The sequence below is a fragment of the Ammospiza nelsoni genome, chromosome 4, assembly GCF_027579445.1.
Source record: "Ammospiza nelsoni isolate bAmmNel1 chromosome 4, bAmmNel1.pri, whole genome shotgun sequence".
In the NCBI taxonomy this organism is placed as follows: Eukaryota; Metazoa; Chordata; class Aves; order Passeriformes; family Passerellidae; genus Ammospiza; species Ammospiza nelsoni.
The window spans coordinates 53273444-53293929 of record NC_080636.1 but is presented as its reverse complement, the minus strand read 5'-3'; the positions used below and the strand labels follow the sequence as shown (position 1 = coordinate 53293929).

The window sequence follows — 20486 nt, the reverse complement described above, 5'->3', positions numbered from 1 at the left end:
TCCAGGGAGACTTTGACGTCAACACAAGCTTTTGAAAAGCAACATTATTGTTATGTTATTATACCCAGCAAGAGAATTAATGCTCTTATACACAAATCTCCTATACATTAGATGTCACTAGTTAAGTCTCACCTGACCTGTGATTTATTCCATGTTCCAAAGATCCAATATGAGGTCAGCTAAAGAAATTTACTCTTCTAAGTAGCTAGATTTACAAGATGCAGCAGCACTGGCATTAAAATACAGCACCTGACATCCCCCCAAGGGTCTTTAATACCAGCCTAGCAGAAGCTGAATGTTGACAGGAACTGAACTGTTATATGAATCACTAAAATTAATTGAAACCTGCACTTTTAGATTCCTGCACTGGATTAATAAAATAATGATCCACCTCTCTTAAGATAGACTGTGTTCCCTTTTATCATCCATCCTGAAACTGCCTGTGAAAAATTCAATGGCATATACCCTGTTTTGTATGCATCATGGGGACTGATGGCAAATCTGTAGATGAAATCTTTATTTGGGAACCAGATCATGAAGATGGGATATCATTGGTTTTCAGAGTCAAGACTTCTTCAAACAGCATTCTTCAATCTATTTTAGTATTTCTTGTGTGCTATTGGGGAAAAAAATCAAGACACATACTGAATACCCAGAAGAATAATTTTCCTTCTTTACCTGAAGACTATACCAGATGATACTACCAGATATTAAATGGACAGGACTCAGGAGAAATCTTTCTTAAAAGAAAGATTTTCCCAGTGTAAATAGGCCAAAATGGGTCTTAAGAGAATTGAACTTGAAATTTTATTAGAGCAAGTGCTAATTTATGGGGTGAGAGATCATGACCCATCTAGCCCAAAGGTCTATCTCCAAAAATGGCAGCAGGAAATGCTGTCAGCCTGGTCAGCATACAGCCCTTGCCTCCCATGCACCACAGCACCCAAAATCACAGGATTAGGAATATCAGAAAGTTCCTGTTCCCTCTAGTGTCTATTTATGGAAATGCTGCCCATGAATTTTCTTAATCTTTTTTGAGTCTGCTTGTTGGGAAGGATTAAAGTTTGACAAGGAAGTCTCACAGGTATGCTTGGCAGGAAGATTTTTGAATGCAGAACCTGAGAATGAAATAGAGATGGAAGCAAGTTTTGATACAGAAAAGAATTGCTGAGCCAGTCTTACTGGATAACTAAAAAGGCAAAGGGCATGTTAGTTAGAAGGGGTTTTCATGACTTAGAGCAAAGGATAAACCCACCCCAAACAAGAAGATGGTTTTACCAAGCAGAAAGAGCACAGGCAAACAAGTCTGCCGATGTTGCAAGTAGAAAAAAAGTCTCAGAATTTTCCACTGCAAGAAAACTGTTCTAGCTTAAACTGTAATGTACTAACTTTTAGTGACTGGAGAATAGTAACATGAATATGGTAATTATAGCAGTTATGATAGGCTATAGGTAAAAGGTAAGGTATAGATTGGTTCTTCTGTACTAAGATGCTCAGCAAAGAAAAGTATATAATGCATTGTAAGCAAAATTAAATGGTCTCCAGGCCTGCCTGCAGCTGGAGCTGACAGCTGTAGGCACAGCTCTGTCACCCACGACCCTGGACTGCTGTAACATCTCAGATGCAATAAACTGCATTTTGAAGAGCTGCCTGGAGTCTCACATCCTTCACTATGGCTCTTACACCTGCTGATGCCTTCTCAGGGGGGCAAGAAGTAATTACAGGTAAAGTACTACAGATTTATTCCATGTTTGGAGATGATCCTACCAGTTTCAGTGAATACACCACATTCTCATACTATATAGTTTCTGGAAAAAGAGTTCTCCATTCATCTCAGGCATTGCCTTCATCACTCTGTAAACTTTCAGCATTCCCCACCTCAAAAAGCATTGAATGAAGCTGGTTCCCAGCACCAACCCTTGGAAGACTCCATGACTGACTTTTCTCACAGCATGTGAGTATTTTTTCCATATGGGTCTCAGTAATTACTACTACAGAAACCCTGAGGATAAAAACTTCATCTGAAAGGAGGCTCCTGCCCTGCTCTGCTTCCTTATCAGTTCTTCCCTTTCCTTGCCCAGGATCACAATCATCACTTTTCTTGCCATGGATCTTTTGTGCACCTCTTTGTGAGGGAGGATTGGTTGCATCCATGGCCTACAGATGTTCAGTACAGAATAGAGATACTAAGCATTATCTACAAATGTATTTAACCTAAGGTTTGTGAATCAGCTAAATTTAGGCATCCTTTGAATGCTGCACACCCTTCACATCAGGATTAATTTGTGATAAATTTCAGCTGGCCCAACTTCTCAAGAGAATGATGTAAGAATGGAAGATGTCCACAGCAATGGCTTATAAATTCCATAAACACACTCTCCACAAACAAAATTATTCTTTTTGACTAAAACATTGTCAAGGCAAGGACATTGCCTCAAGATAATAGTCTACAAGCAAAATTCCAGCTCAGAGATTTAAATTCAGGAAACAGTAGAAAGAACTGAAGACAGGACTTTGCAAACATCGCTCTACTGAAATCTGTAATTATTTTGGCATTTGCAGTCTCTGCTTATACAGGTTTGCAAACATGCAAAACTTTTTACATAGCTCAGGGAAAAGAAGTTTGGGACTTTTCTTAACACACAGAATTTACAGCACACGCACCACAAAAACTTCAGAGAAACTAAAACACAAAGATGTTGCATTCATGCAACACTGAAGTGTTTATACAGACTGCTGACAAGCCTAGAAACCAAAATATACAGTGTGTGTAAGATACTGCTTTGTGAGCAGCAGTAACTGAAGTCAGACATATTGCACATCTGTATTTTTTGTATTGCTGCACTCTATTACTGCAATGCCAAATACATCCTGTAAGAATTATACGACGTGCGACACTTAGATTAAGATAGAGCTCCTATATTATGTTATAAATTTTGAGTGTTTACTGCAACAACTCCCAAGGAGTCAGAATGGATCACATTGCTGGAATTTTATTTCACACAATAACTTTAAAAGGAGTGTAATTGAAACACAAACATATACTCTAAACAAAATGTAACTCTGAGCCAAAAAGAAAAGATGATAAACCTACTCCAGCCATGTTTTCAACTAATATGACAAGACATACATGTAAATTTAGACACAATAAAGCAGAACTTGTAGAGTTTTTCTAATCACAGCTAAGTATAGAAAACAGAACACTAACAAAGATTGGAATTGAGTATTCGGAGTTGAAGCTTCTTCCTCTCCCCCCCAAAAATAAATGTTCCAACCATTAATTGCTTCTGTGACTGTTGATATCAGAAACGTGCTAAGCACCTTGAAAGCACAGGCACAAGGAGCTTGAAAACTCTAATTTAGAGACTGTCTTACAAGAGTAGAGTAAGAAAGGGGCAGAAAATGAACTGGTAAGACTGAAAATAATCCAGAACATGCATGCACTGAGTGGATGATCACAAGATCTAACTAACCACAAAAGTATTAAACAGATTATTCATTAGAAGCAAAAATCAATATGGGGTAGTTTTCTTCTCTATAACAATAGCAGCCTCCTAAGGGTATTTCCAAATTGCAGTGAAGACCGTGACAAATAATTATTTGCTACACTTATAAAATTCAGCTGATGAAAATCCATTAACCTTATGGTCATGGTTCACTTGAATTTTATACTTGAAGCTTTTACTGAAGAAATGCTATATTAAAAGGCAAATTAAAGCCATTAATCTTTAACTCTTCCACTACCTGCAACATGCAGTAGGTTTTGTGATCTTTTGATTAAATAAAGTACAAGCTCTGAACCCTTACTAATACCTATGCAATTTTACTACGTCATTGGCTTGTCATGAAGACAAGATGTTGATTTATTTAATTTTTATTTTTTATAAATAAATTTCTCAGTCACTTGCCTATATATATATGAAGGGATGAAGGAATGAATGAATGAAGGGATGAAGGAATGAATGGAAGAAAAAGGTGACCCTGTCAACATTTCATTTCATGATACACCCTTCAAGATTTAACAAACGAATGGATGCTTTTACATCCAAATACTCCAGCTGGTATGGAAGGTGACATGAATCAATTTTACTGTTCTGCTTTTCCCCAGAGTAGTTTATCTGCAATTCTGCTAGGTATGAAACTGAAACAACCCTGCAACTAATCTTTCTCACAACACGAGATTCAGACTCTCAAATAATCCCCAAAGTGCACAATTTCAGCAATGTTCTAAAAGCTGCATTTCTGACTTGTATTTCCCTGGAAAGTCTCAAAACTTAGCACAAATCCCTTTTAACGTTTCAGGTTTTTGAAAGGCAGTGCTTTGTAAAAAGGCAGAGCTGACACTGTGACAGGCCTGGCTTACAGCAGCAGGAGTCTTGTGGGTACTTCCACATTTCAAAACAGACTCAGGAAAGGAAAATAAATTGGTTCCTCTGGGTGAAACAGCATACAGTCTTTGTTTAGGATAAAATAACTTTACCTCTCAGAACAAGCAGACTATTTAGAGTTAAAGGTATTCATTAAGATATCTAAACACTACATGGTAGATGTACTGTGATATGCCTAAGCTTCACTGAGCAATACAGTATTTAAAACAAAAACAGGTGGAAGGCATTGATTAGACCCTGAATTTCCCCAGGGGTTCTGAATTTTTTATGGCAGTTTTCTAGCACAGGAATACAAGAAAGAAAATGAGAATGTTTATCCCAGCATCATTATTGAAAACTGCTAGTTTTACCAACAACATCCTGAAATACCGGCCCATAACGACACAGGAAAACCGAAGCTGTTATATTACAAATTCCACACTTATGACCTTTTTCATTCCCTTTTCTATCCTCCCCAAGCAAAAGGCAATGAGGAGAGTTTGTCAGCACAGCCCATGGGTAGGTGCTATTCATTTTAAATGCCCCACTTTAATCATGCAGTTGCCACTCTCCTTCAGTGATGATGTAGTGCAGGAGCACTGGCAGGGACGCTGTAGGTTGTTTAAGCGTAAAGCTCAGCTCGGACCACTGGGACAGAAAGAAAACAAAACAAAACAAAATAAACCCCAAACCCCTCTACAAACATAATTCTGGCCTACAGAGAGCAGAACTTCAATTGCTTCCAGCAACATTCCTAAAGCTGTGGGTACTGACTGAAACACTACAGAAATTGTTTTAGCCAACAAGGGATTTCGAGATATTTTACAGATTTGCTGGTCTAGCTGACAACATAATCTCAACTGAAAGTGACAGATTATCAACATTATTAATGTAAAAAGAGAAAACACTGAGATATGGTCTTGCTTTATGGAAAGAACTCTGGGATGAAGGGCAGGCTGAAAATCTCAGAAGTGTTTGTACAAGGACGGCCAAAGGTACAATTTCAGGGAATTGATGCAAAAATCTACATTAATTTGGAAAAAATGTCTGGGAACAGAAATATATACATTTTTACTTCACTTCCCCAGCCTCAAACCTGCACCTGTGGCTGCTACAAAACACAGAAGTCAAATGCCCCTAATCCCACTAGACTGCACTCTCACTATGGAAAAGGGACCTACACAGAGTTATTTCTGTATATTCCACCACCAGCATAGCTGACCTTCTGAATGGATGACATAGGGATACTGGATTAGCAGAGCATAGTACATTATAGGAGTTTTTAAAGATTTTAAGTGAAATTTACTGAACTGTACCAGAACCTTCAGTGCTAATGAAGCAGTTCCATACAAACTATTAAGTAAAAATAAGGAAGATCAAAACTCTTTAAAATACATTAACACATTTTTCTATCTTTAGCATGGAAAGAAGCGCTCACAACTTTGCACAACAGCTGAAAGAATGCCAATAATTCTGTGAAACAAACATGATGGCAGAGAGGGATTTTCTTCCTGACATGTGTAATCCAAATAAAGGAAAAATTTTTAGAGTTTTCAACTCATGAGAACATTGGAAATCCCAGCAGCTGAGTTCCTGGGATCTTCCATCAGATTACAAAAATCAGCTTGGAGGTGTGGTACTCTAGTACAGCTGGCAGCTTCTGCTCTGTTTCATAGGTACTATTACACAGGAACTGTCAAGAGACCTCCATTTTGTATTATAAAATAATTTTTATAAAGCCATAGGCTTAAAATGCCTCCTGCATAGTTTTGGACTTGCTCCAGGTCTCCTGCAGCTATAGATGTGGAACTCTGCTGCCCACTTCACAAATGCCAATGGGCTAAAAGAGTTGAAGCATAGACATATCCCTATAAACTTCCTGGAGCTCAGGACAACACATGCTGGAATGCAGTCAGAGATGCCAAAAGAAAGGGAAAACTAACATCCAAAATAGCATGTCACCAACCTCCTGCCTTCAGACTGAAACGCAAAGATGCAGCACAGCCTCTCTTGGTCAGCAATTCGTAATATTTGTATTCTCCAGCTCAAGGAAATGCTTACACAGTATTCTATTCCTTACTTTATGAACAGAGTTATTTTACAGCTAAAACTGTAAAATACACTTCCTAATGTTATTAAGAGTACATGGTTCCCTTAATTTTTTTCAGAATGCTGCTATGCTATGGTCTGGTACCAGATATTCATGGTCTGGCCATGTATCCACCCAACTCCAGCATTGACAGCTTTTCCCCATGCAGCTGGCAGGTAGCACACACTTGAGGACACTCACCCTTATCTTGTCATCTGTTTCCATCATGGCCTGCAGCCTCCCATTCACACTGAACACACAGAAGAGGCCATTTTCATAATATATGACACAGTGGCCTTCTCTGGAAGCTTGAATGAGTTTTGGTCTCAGGCAGCTTTCGGGAGCCTGTAATCTTTCAGGACCTTCTAATGTCCTCAGTAGATCTCCATTCATAGAATGTATGAGACATGGTCCTTCTGGTGAGACAGAATAGGATCTCAGGTTACTGATTCATATGCTCAATTAAAGACATAATTTTCAAAAATAAAGTAATGAATTCTAATTAAATAATCACTATTATATTACTTTATAATGGTTGTTACCATGTTTGGGTGAATTGCCTGTGACTTTAAGGGTACCAGACACTAAGATAAACAGCTTATCCCTTGAAAGCTTTGCATTAAGGTATAAGTACCTAGATTGCCTTCTGTGGATTTTCTTTTAAAGCAGGTAGTAGTTAATTTTGAGAGTTAATTTTGAGATTATTTAATTTTGAACAATTAAACATACTAAACATTGAAAGGATATTATCAAAACACAGACACACAGAGTAAGAGTAATGAATTTACATATGTAGGTATTTTAAAGTGTATGTTTTCATATTAAGATTGTAAGCCATACACAACCCACTAAATATTTGCTTTTTCAACACATTCTGACAAATACCTGCTTTGCACATAAGACACAGGAGTTCACATGCATAATGCAGAAAGGCCCACAGGTACAGACCATGAATACACCTAACTCTGAAGAAGTGTCTCTGGGTAGCTATTTTAGAAACACTAAAGTAGAAAGATACTAATTCCAAGAAATTTACAGTTCAAAAATAATTGTGAATTTAATTTAAAAATCATATCATTAAGCAAAAAAGAAAATGATACAGAATATCCACAGAATCAACATCACTCTTTATAATTTGCCTGCTAAAAGCAGGTCTTTGAGAATACAAATGGAGCATATTAGAGGTTCTGCAGCCAAGCTGAAAGAGCCTGAACAGAATTACCAGTAGTTTATACACACCCTTCATCAAACAAACAGACCAATACATTCTCTTTCTCTCAAAATTAATTTTTGCTTCCCCTTTTTGAGAAGTTATCCATTACAGCCACTCTTCACCATCCTGGCCCTCAAAGGCTGTATCCAACTATGCTATATGCAATTGCACACTGGATAAACAAACAGAAATAGCAATCAGGAGGGAAACTGATGTGGTTTTCTCTTCTTATAAACATCTGAACAATCCTCAGTTTCAACGTGTTTAAAAAGAGGTTTCAAATTCCACAGCAACTAAAAAAAATTTAGAAATAAAATCACCATAAAGTTTATAAATTCTACCACCTGAAACTATATTCCTCTTGGCATTAGGATTATAGCTTCACAAACAGAAATAAATGATAAGAGCTACCTTACCTTTTGAACCACTTATGACAAGACCAAGCTCAGCACAAATGGCAGCACAGGTGATCTCATAGTCGTGTCCTGTCAGAACAGCTCGAGGAGTTGCAAAATCACCTTCAGTGAAAAAACAATAAAAGCAATCTTGGTTACAATCTATTCCCAAAATCAATGCTTTCCATCACTAAAGAACCTTCTGTTTCCTTGCTCTCTTTATGTTTATGTTGCTTACAAATCACATCAATGCTCCTGTTTGCATATGGGAGTGTTCTACCCCTACCTGTGTAGTACAGCAGCAGCACTCTACCTGCATATTTACTGAAAGTCAGGTGTGCAGTAAAACCAACCAAAGTTGGTTTTCCCTCCCTCTCTCTCCCCCCTCTAATTTATAGTTTCTGGGGGGAGAGATTTAAGTCAATTACTACCCTTTCCTACAACAGGCATTAGTAAATGCAAGTATCACTAGAGTAGCTATCAAGAGAAGACACCTAAAGTGCCCAAAGATGAAGGAAAACTTCCAGTGACTGATTTTATTTTAACCTAATAACAGTGCTGAAACCACAGTATGAAGTCTAGGTCTTTGATAGGCAGGCAGTTCTTTGGATGACAGGCAGGATGAATTTCTGATGAATTTGCAAAGAAGTCCCACTCAAACCCAACATTAGTGCTCCTATTAGACATTTCCCTACTACAGGAACTGTGGGTTTTTTGTACTTCTCTTTATAACCAAACATACATGGATACAATAAAAAAGAAGAATTGTACAACTGGCACATTTAAAGGAAAAAAAAATTATTCTCCAGGTCAAGGCAGAGAAAGGGTAAGCAAATGCTATAAAGCTCTTTAAATAGTTTTATATCTTTGCTCATAGGTTATTCACTGTCCTCTTCAAAAGTGCTGGCATTTTAAAAAATCACAAAGTTATTTTTGTATTACCATACAATTAGCTCGTTCATAGCATTCTACAAAGAATTTAAACTCCAAAGGATGTTTCTTGGGCAATGCTGTCATGTAGTTTTCAGAAGGTTTAGATGAGTTTTTAAGCAGCAGGGAATAATTTCGCTTCACAATGAATGATGATATGTGAGACACCAACAAAGCAGTAAAGCAGTGGTAAAATCAACTTCTTTTTTCACTTGAAAAAGAGGAGATGGTTTTACAAAGACACAGAGTAATAGTGGGACCAATTGATTCCATTAGTTACTAAGTTAGCATCAATCAAATTACATTTGGGGGTGTAAATTCAAAAAGATAAACCCAGCATAATGTCATTAATCTGTCCATGTAGAGCAGCACCAGCAATACTGGTACTGAGTATTATTAGAGATCATGGAGCTGTATTTAAAGGGATAGTTTCTCAGACTCTCCATGAGAGACTTCTCTGCAAAAGAGGTGTAAGATCGGGGCTTGCATAAATATTTTTACTAAAACCAAAAAATCTCCCAAAACATCTGTGCAGCTGCCACATTCCAGTGGTTTTTAAGTAAAGGTCATAATCTCTGACAACACCTCAAATCAAGAATTTTGACCTTTCAAAATTTGATCTATTCTGCCGTTGCTATTACAATTTGTATCAGAAATACAAAATCTTGAAAAGTAAATAAATCTATTTCTTCTTCGATATGGCCACAGACACTATATGTGTGTGTGTGCATGCATGTACACACCCAGGCAGGTATGTTGCCAGCACTTTCAATGTGAACATGCTTTAGAGCAATTTGCTGAATCGTTCTAATCTCTTAAGTAACAGTCATTAGAAGCTGTCACTTTTGTTTCATATAATGTTTGAAAAAACAGACCCAAGCCAAAGTATGGCAGACAGTTCAGGAGCAAAGGAAAAAAAAAAACTCTCAACAAATTAGAAGCATAAGGGTGGATTTAATGACCTCTAGGTACTTCTCAGGTGGCTGATCCTGTGAATTTTGCTCACAAACCTTTCAGAGCAAATTGCTCTATTGAACCTTTCCCCACCAAACATGGGCTGGGCACCTCAAAAGATTCAGAAATGAGCTCTATATAGCCAAGCCACAAACCTGCAGTTTTAGGGGAAAATGTAACAGCAGCTATAACAATCATACTATCCAGTAACAATTTAATGTTGCTGACCCAATTCTTTCTCCTTGTCACTACCAAGCCCTAAAATGTGCCAACTTTGTGCATTTAAAGGTGTTGTTAGTTTGTTTTCTTTTAATGAGCTGCCTATACTAGCAAAATTTTAGAATTCTGGTTTTATTGCTTTCTTCTGCTTTCAGAAATTGAATTAACCCACACTCACATAGATCAGCAAGGAATTATTTTAATTATACAGTTCACATTAATGAAACTTTTGAAATCAGAGAAGTTTTAAATACACAACATTGCAGGAGGTAATGAATGTAAGATGCTGGAGTTAGAAGCACTTATGAGAAGCAATGCCTGAATGAATTATTAGGACTTGCAGATACACAAAATCATGAGAGTAAACTTCTTGCTTACAGCAACTACATTATTTTGGGTTTTATCTGCATAAGGCTGTCAGCAACTACATCCATTAAATGTAGGAGATAAGACTCTTAAATCAAGAAGTAGAAACTGAGCATATATATTTATCACAGTTCACAAAAAATAAAATTGCCTAAGTAACACTCACAGTCTTTTCAGAATTTGGACTTGACTTCAAACATAACAGAGTATAAATCTACAAGTGGAAGGATCAGTGTTTCATAGATTGTATGAAATTGTTTCATAAATTATATTTATTATACTAAATTGTACTAAAACAAAATAAACAAACAAAAAAAAAAACCCACAAAAACACACCCAACACAAATGAACAAAAAAAAAAAAAAGAAGAAAACTAAGTATTATCTTTAAAGAACTCAGGATTTGAATAGATACTGTAAAAGAAGAATCCTGTGAAAAGTCAGGCTGACTCCTTTGATAAGAATGTCAAGTCTTTAGGGGTTTCCAAGCCTGATTTCCCAAATAATGGGGTCAACTTAAAAGCTGGTCATAGAGCAGAACAGATTTCTTTAAAAGCTTTTAAACTGTTATTGGTTCAAAAGATTGTCATGGTTTTCAATAATGCAAAGAGAAAATTTTATTTTGTTGCTGGTTTAAGGGGCACCACTTCAAACTTTTCTAAATTGTTTTAGGAGAACAGACTCACAGACCCTTTTGAAAAGCTAGGGAAGTGACTTCAAAGGGAAGAGAGTCTTTGTCCGCTAAGCAGGTTTACGACCACTGATGCAAACCCTAAGTAAGGGCTGAAAAGAACACTCAGAGAATCTTTATGGAGATCCTTAAGGAAGATGAACAAGTCAAATGAAATTAAAGATAGTTCAAATCCTAGCACTAATAACCAGAACACAATAGTTTTACAGATGTGCTTTTTCAGTGTAGGATATAGTGATATCCTTAGACTATCCCATCCCTGGATCACTGCTTGGAGCTGAATTCTGTAATATTCTTAATGCCACATTCACATTGCTACAAATGCCATCAATGATTTATTTAAGTAACAAGAGGCACACATAAAGTTACTTTCCAGTAATGGACAGAATACTTTACCTTTGCAGCAACCATTCAAATTATTTCAAAAGAACTCACCTACATTCCAATAAATAATTTCTGCAAAGCTGTTTCCCCATAGAAAATAACATAAAATATCACTCTTACTTAAGTTACTAAAGTACATTTTAAATCATGAAATTCAAGCTTCAGAAGATAAAAGAAGCGCATGTGATATCATGTCAGCCTGTAGTGATATATCAGTGAAAAAATGTTAGGCTTTTGGAGACTATGTTTAAAAAGGAACAGTGGGATTACGGCAAAGTCAAAACTTTCTTCCAGTTTAATGACATCCAGAAGAAGAAAAGCCTTAGTGGAGAGAACAAGAAATTGGTTTGTATTACTGGGTCTCTCTCTGCTATTTTTTTTTAGCTTTGGTGATGTTACAATACAAAGCAGGATCATGACATTTTAAATCCATCAGCAAATTCCTGAAATGGCTGCTTTCTTTATTTTCATCACTAAGCTGTAAAAGCTAAGCCAAACACAAAAACTCATTTGAAGAAAAATACCTTCCTAAAAAGAAACCAAAAGAGAGATAAGCTGAAAATCTGCACTATTAAATACAAGATACTCTTCCTACTATGTATGGGTGAGATAACATTATGCAACACATTAAAATATAAAATACTTGACTGTGCTCCTTTTTATGTTTTATACTGAGAAGACAGTTAATTATTATGTCACGGCCATTTCTAAATTATTCTCTAATTTCAGAGGTTGTGGAGCACTTTTAAATGACAAATTAATTATGCAATTTTATGCCAATACAAAATCCAAATCAAATGAAGCACCAGTTAATCTGTCTTTTTACCTATTTCTTGCAAAAGTGATTGAGTGTCTTCTTAGAATGATACATCAACCAAACCAAACTATACGTGTAAGAAAGACCTTCTAAAATAATTTTTTAAATTTTCCCAATTTGGGAGTTGCTTTTTATGATTTAAAAATAAGGAAAACAATAAAAGGTTTGAAATAAACATGGGAAGTACAGAGGTATGTACAGAATATAGGATGTCTGGACAAAAATGCTCTCAGCAAAATATAGGTAAATAAAGAAAACTAATTTGCTGCTAAAGTCCTACGTTGGTTATATAGCAGGCTTCAGACTTTAGTTGCATTGAAGTGATAACTGTCAAATATTATATAAAGTCTGTGCATTAACATTATTTATAGATCACATAATTGGCCAAATGATTAGAACCCCATTTCACTGGCACAGAAAATTACCTGATGGATGAGAGATCTTACTCAAGTGATGCCACACAAAATCGTTGAAATATTCCTAAAGTTTCAGTTTGAATGATCTTTTCTTTGTAAATAAGAATTTTTATATAACAATATAATATTTTCATATTATATAGAAACTTCATTGTTGTCTGATTCTTCATGTGACACTCCATCAGCATTTCCTCTTAATTCCTTCGAACTACTTCCCATCTGTTCAGACTTATTTTACCACAAAAAGTACAACCTTATGCCAAGATGCAACTTTTGGTTTTATAAAAAAAACACTTCAACCCTGTATTTTCTGAAAAAGGAACAACATCTTTGAACAATGTATCATTCTATCCTGAAGCAAATCTAATCATGCAAAGCACAGGAGATGCTATATTTTGTTCAGTAAGGAAAAAATACATTAGATTTATCTTGTAGGATTTGCTTCAGTAAATATAACCCAGGAGGGCTTACTATACTTAGCTCAGTGTCACTCAGTGCAACAAGTGACCAACATTTAATCAGTATTAATGAGAGATTTTTCATACATGCTGTGTCACAAAAACTATGCTTCCAAAACAAACAGAATAAGAAAGAAGATCTAACAGGCCTTCATAAACTGGGTATTACAATTCAGACTTCAAAAGTCAATAATCCTGTCTCTTAATTCCTACACCATGTGCAACACAAAACTTTCTGGAACAGGTTCTCCATAAGTGGGGATTGATCTGCTGCAAGTCCTGGAAGTCATTCAGCAGGATTCTTCCCACTGAACCCAGGCCTTTTTGAAGCCCCTGGAAAGTATCTGCAGGTGAATACTTGGGGTCAGAGTACACTGATATTTTAATATTTGCACCATCCTGACTTCATAAACTGTTACTTAAGTGGCAGCTTTGAAGTTTTAGAACACTGTCATTTTTATCTAATAATGTTCTAAAACAGACTTATGAAGGGACTTTTTTTGTTTATACTAAAAAAAAAAAAATTATTTTCTTCATATTTCTCTCTTTTGGTTTATAGTACCATTACCTAGTGAGTTCAAGAAAAAAACACAATAAACCTAAACAGGAAAAAAACCCAAGCAAACAACTACTTCAGTCAGAAACAGCAGCTACTGAGAAATTGTTTTAAGATAAACCAAGATAACTACATCTAGTTAAAACCTATACAGTATTTCATAACCTGGGCAAAATATAATCTGAGATGAGAGGTTTCCCACGATACTTTCACTTAGTTTGGCACATTTTTATGTTCTTTTTATTTCCCCCCATTAAAATACATCAAAATAATTTATTCTAAAGTCTGCGCTTGAGCTATTAGATTACTTTTATAAAGGTAATTTCAAACCAATACTACCACCAGTAGTATATTGTACCACAGAGATGTTTACCACCTTTACTTACCAATGTAACTGGGAGTGCTGGTGGCATACACCAAGTTCAGAGAATACATAAGTTAGCTGTCTTTTTACAAGTAACTCTTTAAACCACATACTTTTTCAATGAAGCAGGCCATAACTCCAGTATCCCCATGGTACTAGTGCTACTACTAGAATTTTGATCCAGAAACACTTTAAAATAATTTCTCACCAAAGTCAGGATTCTTGTATTGATCAAATAGTTTTTATAACATTTATGCTGTGATCTAATTCTGGACTATAAATTATATCTTCTGCACTACTCTGTTCTGTCTTACATGGTATAGACTTTAAACTGAATGGTGATTTTTCTCAGCAACCAACCAAGGTAAATAAATGTGATGCATTAGTACATCATCCCACAACTCTGTATATGGTGCACATTAAGGTTGTATTCATTTACCATCTGAATGTAATTCCTTTTACCACATCAACTATTAGTTACAAGTCATAAATAGAGCATTGTTCTTCCTGGAACTCAAAGGTCTGTGTTGCATCAAGCAGTACTAAACATCTTTATCCTGCTGGAAATTCCATGCATCCCATTTTAATAACACCTGAAGCTGGATACTGACAAAAGAGCAGCATCCAAACTCCTTCTGTGTTTCCAGTCTCAAAATACACACATCCTTGGTTGCCTCAAAACTTGCTCTACAATGCTTCTTTGAATTACTGATTGACAAGTCCTGACACACAATCTCTTAGCTAACTGAAAACAAGGATGATAGAAATGTTACGCCTAATACTGTAGGATATACTTTTAGCCAAAACAAATCTTTATGGCACACAAATTTACATGCTTATCAGTATCAAGCCACTATGGCTTTTTAACTGCTTTCCAAACTGTCTGTTGAAGCTCTTCTCAATGAAGACCTTGTCCCCATAGGTATCTGTGACACAACTTTTATCATTATATAAATACAAAATTATCTGGCTTGTGTGCCAGCATTGCAGATTTCCAGATATACCAGAATTCATCCACCTGTTATTCCTCATCTCTTTTCCAGTTAAATATGTGGAAGGTAGAACCATCATTTCTATGTGATTTACAGAGTACTTGGAGGCCTCCATACAATGAGGTGCAATGAGGCCACAAACTCTTTGAGGTATCAATGTGTTACAGCTGAAAGAAGAAAGGACAGTGACCTTTTGTGGCTGCAGAATTTAAGGCTCAGTTCTAGATTCATGCAGACAGCACCAGTCCTTGTTACTTGTGAAGCTACAGGGAACTGTGGGACCATTTACAGCATCAGGGGTTCTGTCCACTAAGCTTTCATGAGGCTTTCAAGGCTAACATTGACTAATGCAATAAATGTTAGGTAAAAGAATATTTAGTCGTTGCTACACCTTTCAAAAACATGCTACGGATACTTTTTCCAAGCTTCGTCTATCTTCTCTATGATATACTTGATGTACTTGTAACACACAAAGAAATTGTACTTGTAACACACAAAGAAAAATGTAACACTGTGCTTCTTAAAGCCCTTTAAAATAAAAAGAAAAATGTAATCAATTTCTTTTTATGGTCCCACTTAACAAAATACTCCTGGACCTATTTCTATTTCAGTCCTTATGTTGAACTTAAATTCACATTGTATTTTCTCATTATAATCTCAACAAAAAGGCTAAGAAATTATACTAGAAATGAATTTTTTTTGCCTTCAAAATGTGAATACGTATTTTTAATTTTTTACTATATGGTGCTTAGAATCCATTCCTGAGATCAGCTTCAACTGAATGCCAGCAGATGGTGCTCAAGGACTCTGGCTTTACACACAACATTGTCCTGTCCTGCCATTTTTGAGAAACAAAGAATATTTGTTACATCTGCAGTAAAACAATGTTATACTAACACTGAATTATTTACTGGCTATTTTTTTTTAAGAAAGGCTCACACAATAATGTACAAAATGTGTGCATGGGTAAAAAAATAAAAGTGCTATTGAGCACCTAAAGGAGCACATGCAGACTGTCCTAAAACTCGGTGCTGGAGCAACACTCTTTTGCTACCAGGCTGACTTCAGTATCGCATTTATAGCTGCAGAAATTTCAAACATATTTTAGTATTTTGAGTCTCTGAAAATTTTTAGCTATTCTGGTAGACAGAAAGTAACAGTTCATAGGAGAATTTTCATTATTAACTAGCCTGATTAACAATTTATGGACATTTTGATACCTCTGCTACTTAGCACGATAAATGAAAAAGGAAACACTAACAGGTAAGCTTTTTACAGCTACTTCCCAATTCATTTTTTTAAGAGAAGCTGCTATTAAGGAAATTACTTTCAATTTTTTTAAAATAATGATTAGAATTCTAAATTAATATTTATACTACAAACAATCTATGGAAATGTGGACCCTCATCTTCTCTACTACCATTGGTTTTGGAAGAAATTTTGAAAATAGAAGTCCAGATCATGCAGAGCTAGCAACCAAGACATAGGTTAATTCAAGATGAGGAAGAGGGAAGAAGGCAAAGACGAGTTTTTTGGCTACTGAGTTAACAGCAGACACAGGACCTGCTTGAAATCAGTATGAATGTTCACTGCATGCAGAGAGAAGCATATATGCAAATCCTCACAGAATTCAACTTTACAGGATTAGAGTGTCTGAGTCCAAAGAAATTATAACCGAGAACATTATTCTTTCATCAACCAACACAAAGATGCTCCTCAGGTATAATGTCAAAATTTCAATTGCTTGCATTGTCCACTTTAATAATTAATAATGAAGCACTCATAAAAAAAAGTTTTAATTTTCCAACTGAAAAATGTCTGCAGCAGTTGATGAAATACAGATAATTCAACTTATAATTACCAATACAATTAAAAATAATGATTTCTTTAGTTTCAATATCATAGCTTTAATGTTAATAATGTTTTATAATTATTTTATCATACATACACTATTATATATACTATACATTCAATAATATATCATATATATAATTAATATATTATATTTAATATCATATAATATATTTAATACATTATATATTAATTATTATATTATATATAATTTTATGTATTAATATTATATATATTTAAAATATATTTATATATAATATATGTTTATTATATATTTTATATATATTATATATATTTAATAATAATAATGTAAATTGATAAAAGTCTTGCAGGTATTCAAATATTTATTTAGGAATTCTAGCTAAATAAAAACCAAACAAAAATGCAGTTTCTTTTAAAATTAGCTTGGATAGGAACAAGACTGTTTTTCAGCAAGACAAGCAATGTAATCAATTTTGAATCCTTTGGGAGATTTTGTATTTTATAAATTGAAAAAATTATCCATTTTAAAAATTTGCATCTAAGGGAGACATTCTACACATTTTCAATAGCAAAACTGTTCAGTGAATCTCTCCAATTAAATCTTAGTTAAATGAAGTAATTGTATTTTTAAATATGATATCAGGCACTTACATTCACGTGAGTCCTGCTAAGCAGCTCCACAACCAAACCCATTTATTTCCCACCCTTCAGAATACCTGAATATAGTACCCTCTAAAAAATATGAAGCTATGCAATGAAAGCACCCCCATAGTCCTCGTGATGCAAATGTGATACATACAGAGAGTAACATTTTCTAGTTTTATGGGCTAACATAAAAGAGGTAATATAATTTGTTTTATTCACATATGTGTGGAAGATCAATGCAATAACTCAGAAGAGAGCCCATTACTATTAGCAGTAGTGATACTGTTACACACAGACTGTACATTTCATAGCACTGAAGATTTTTATCCGTCGAGCCTTAATTTCTTTAGCAAATAAAATTTCTAATTAAAAATATTTTGGTTTTTTCAAAATATGAAAACTAAAACCTAATTGTGAACACATTCCTAGATACTTGAAAGCAACGGAACCATATTTTCATATTCCATTAATAAAGTCAAAAATAGCAGAAAAACACTTTAACTGGGCTATAGAAATGCCTACCAATTTTTAAGTACAAACCATTTTAGAAGCATAAACAATACTAAGAAAAATTCACCACCATAAACCTCCCCTTCAAGAAAGTAAACCCAAACAAAATAGCTGCACTGAAAAATCCAAAACCTTGAAGACACAGATTTGCACCCACTGACATTCATGACTGGCCTCTACCTTGTCCATGTAGGTGAAGGATTATTAAAGAAAACTGGAGAAAATAGGATATTCCAACTACAAAATCATGTGTTGGTATAGGAAAATCACAAATATGTGTGTAGAAAAAGATTTGGTGACAATTTTTAATATATAACAGCTAGAGATGGCCTCCTAGATATTATTATAACCAATACAGAAAAACAAATTAAAAAAACACCTTGCTGAAAGGAATTTACAGGGAAGTGGCAAAGATATGAGAATGTTCAATACACTTTATAAGGAAGAGATTAAGGACAAGATAATTCCAGAAGTATTTTGGGAAAACAGGCTTCAATAAGTACAGAATATCCTTCTGTAAGATCTCATGGGCAGTTAAGCCCACAGAAAACAAAGGAAAAGATAAGAAGCGAATGCAGTACAGGGATAAGACAGGCAAGATCCCAGCTGGCACAACTCAGAGTTCTCCAGTGACTTTGACACAGGAAAGTCAGGCAGAAAGATCAAAATAAATGAGGTTATTTCTGAAACAGTGTAAGCAACAAGGTATGAGCAAAGAGACAAACCCCAGAGAGCCACACATAGATGAGATGTAACTAACAAGGACATCAAAAATAACATTCTAAAACCATGAAAATATGCCAAGTTTTCTAAGAAGTTGGTTTGTTATTAGGGCAGGCAATACCAGTAGATGATGCCGCACAAAGTACTTCAAGAAAAGGTCGGCTGAAGTCAGACAGCAAACCCAAGTAAAACCAGCAGTGAAAACTGTTGTCCCAACTAGAGAATGAGGTGTTTGGTACTCAATTGGCCTGATAATAGTGAGATGAGAATACTGTGACAATGAATGATCCCAGAGTTATAACAATTGTTTCAGGGATATTGGGTGGGGTTCTGCAAGACTAAAAAAAGTATTGTTTTGTTTAAGAAGCAGGAAAAAGAAAAACTAGAGAGTAGTCTGCTTAATCCCAACAAAGAGAAAAAACACTGGCAGAACATTTACATTTTTATATATACACACACAATTTCCTACAAGAAAACAAGGAGATGTGTAACAGCTGATTTGGATTTGTTCTAAACAAATCATGTCAAAGCTATTTTTTCCTTGCAATGGCAAAGTAACAGGACGTGTTCAGGGAGAAATCACATATTTTTACTTCAGTAAGAACTCCAGTGCTGTTCCATGTCAGCAATTTCTTAAGGAAAACAGGGAAGCACACATTCAGAAAATACTATTATATATTGGAAAGCTACATTCTGAAAGCTATTCATTGTCAAAATGGTAAACGTATTGATGGGCATTCCTGAACTGCGTACTAGCTAACATTTGCTTTAATGACCAATTTAATAGAATAAGACTGCAAAGTGTATTTGCTGATACGAGTTGCTGCAAGGCTGCTGCAGGACAAGATGAGAATTCAAAGTAAGTTTGACAAATTGGAGACACAGTCTGAAAAAGAATACACTTCAGAAAGTTTAAAGATGAGATTCTACAGCTAAATTACAAAGAGAAGGAGACACAAGTGAATAGATTCTTTAGAAAGCACTGAAATTCATACTAGCTCATGCCCATAAAAGAACTGACAATGTCATGGTGTTTTGAAAGAAACAGATATTCCCTGGGGATGTGAAAAATCCTGGTCTGTAAAACAGGTTGTTTTCTACTTATTACCGGAAAGGCTTCAGCTGCATTCCTGGGTCTACTTTGAGGAAGACAGTCAACTGAAGAGAGGAACACACAAAAAAAAGTAGAGGTCAGGAAAAACATGACTTATGGCAAAAAACAAAGAATTGAGTTATTCAAGTTGGAGGCAAAGAATTGTAGGTCATGGCAATCCAAATAACTGGAAGTAGCTGCAAGAAGGAAAAAATTGTTCTCTACACAAAGGAAAAATAGATAAAAGATGATAGAATGCAACTGCTGCAAAAAGAACTGGATACTAGGCTGAACACTGCGAAAAGACTGCTGAGGACAGGGCTTCTCAGGCCCCAGAATGTATTTGCTGTAGTTTCTAAGGGAAGATTGGACAAAATCAGGGGAGATTGATTTTGGCATAGTTAAGCCTTCATCTGGAAAAGAGAACAGATCAGGTGACCAAAGCTCCTGCCCGCCCTGTTTCCTATGGTTC

General features: G+C 35.5%; 1 protein-coding gene across 1 annotated transcript in view; it reads right to left on the bottom strand.

Moving 5' to 3' along the window:
• Positions 1–20486, bottom strand: part of LRBA (LPS responsive beige-like anchor protein) — a 372144-nt gene that overhangs the window by 4149 nt on the left and 347509 nt on the right. The window contains exons 54-55 of the mRNA XM_059469874.1: positions 8086–8187; positions 6658–6872 (exon numbers count right to left, since the gene is read on the bottom strand). Coding sequence (XP_059325857.1) covers positions 6658–6872; positions 8086–8187 — 317 coding nt within the window. The remainder of the gene's footprint in view (positions 1–6657; positions 6873–8085; positions 8188–20486) is intronic.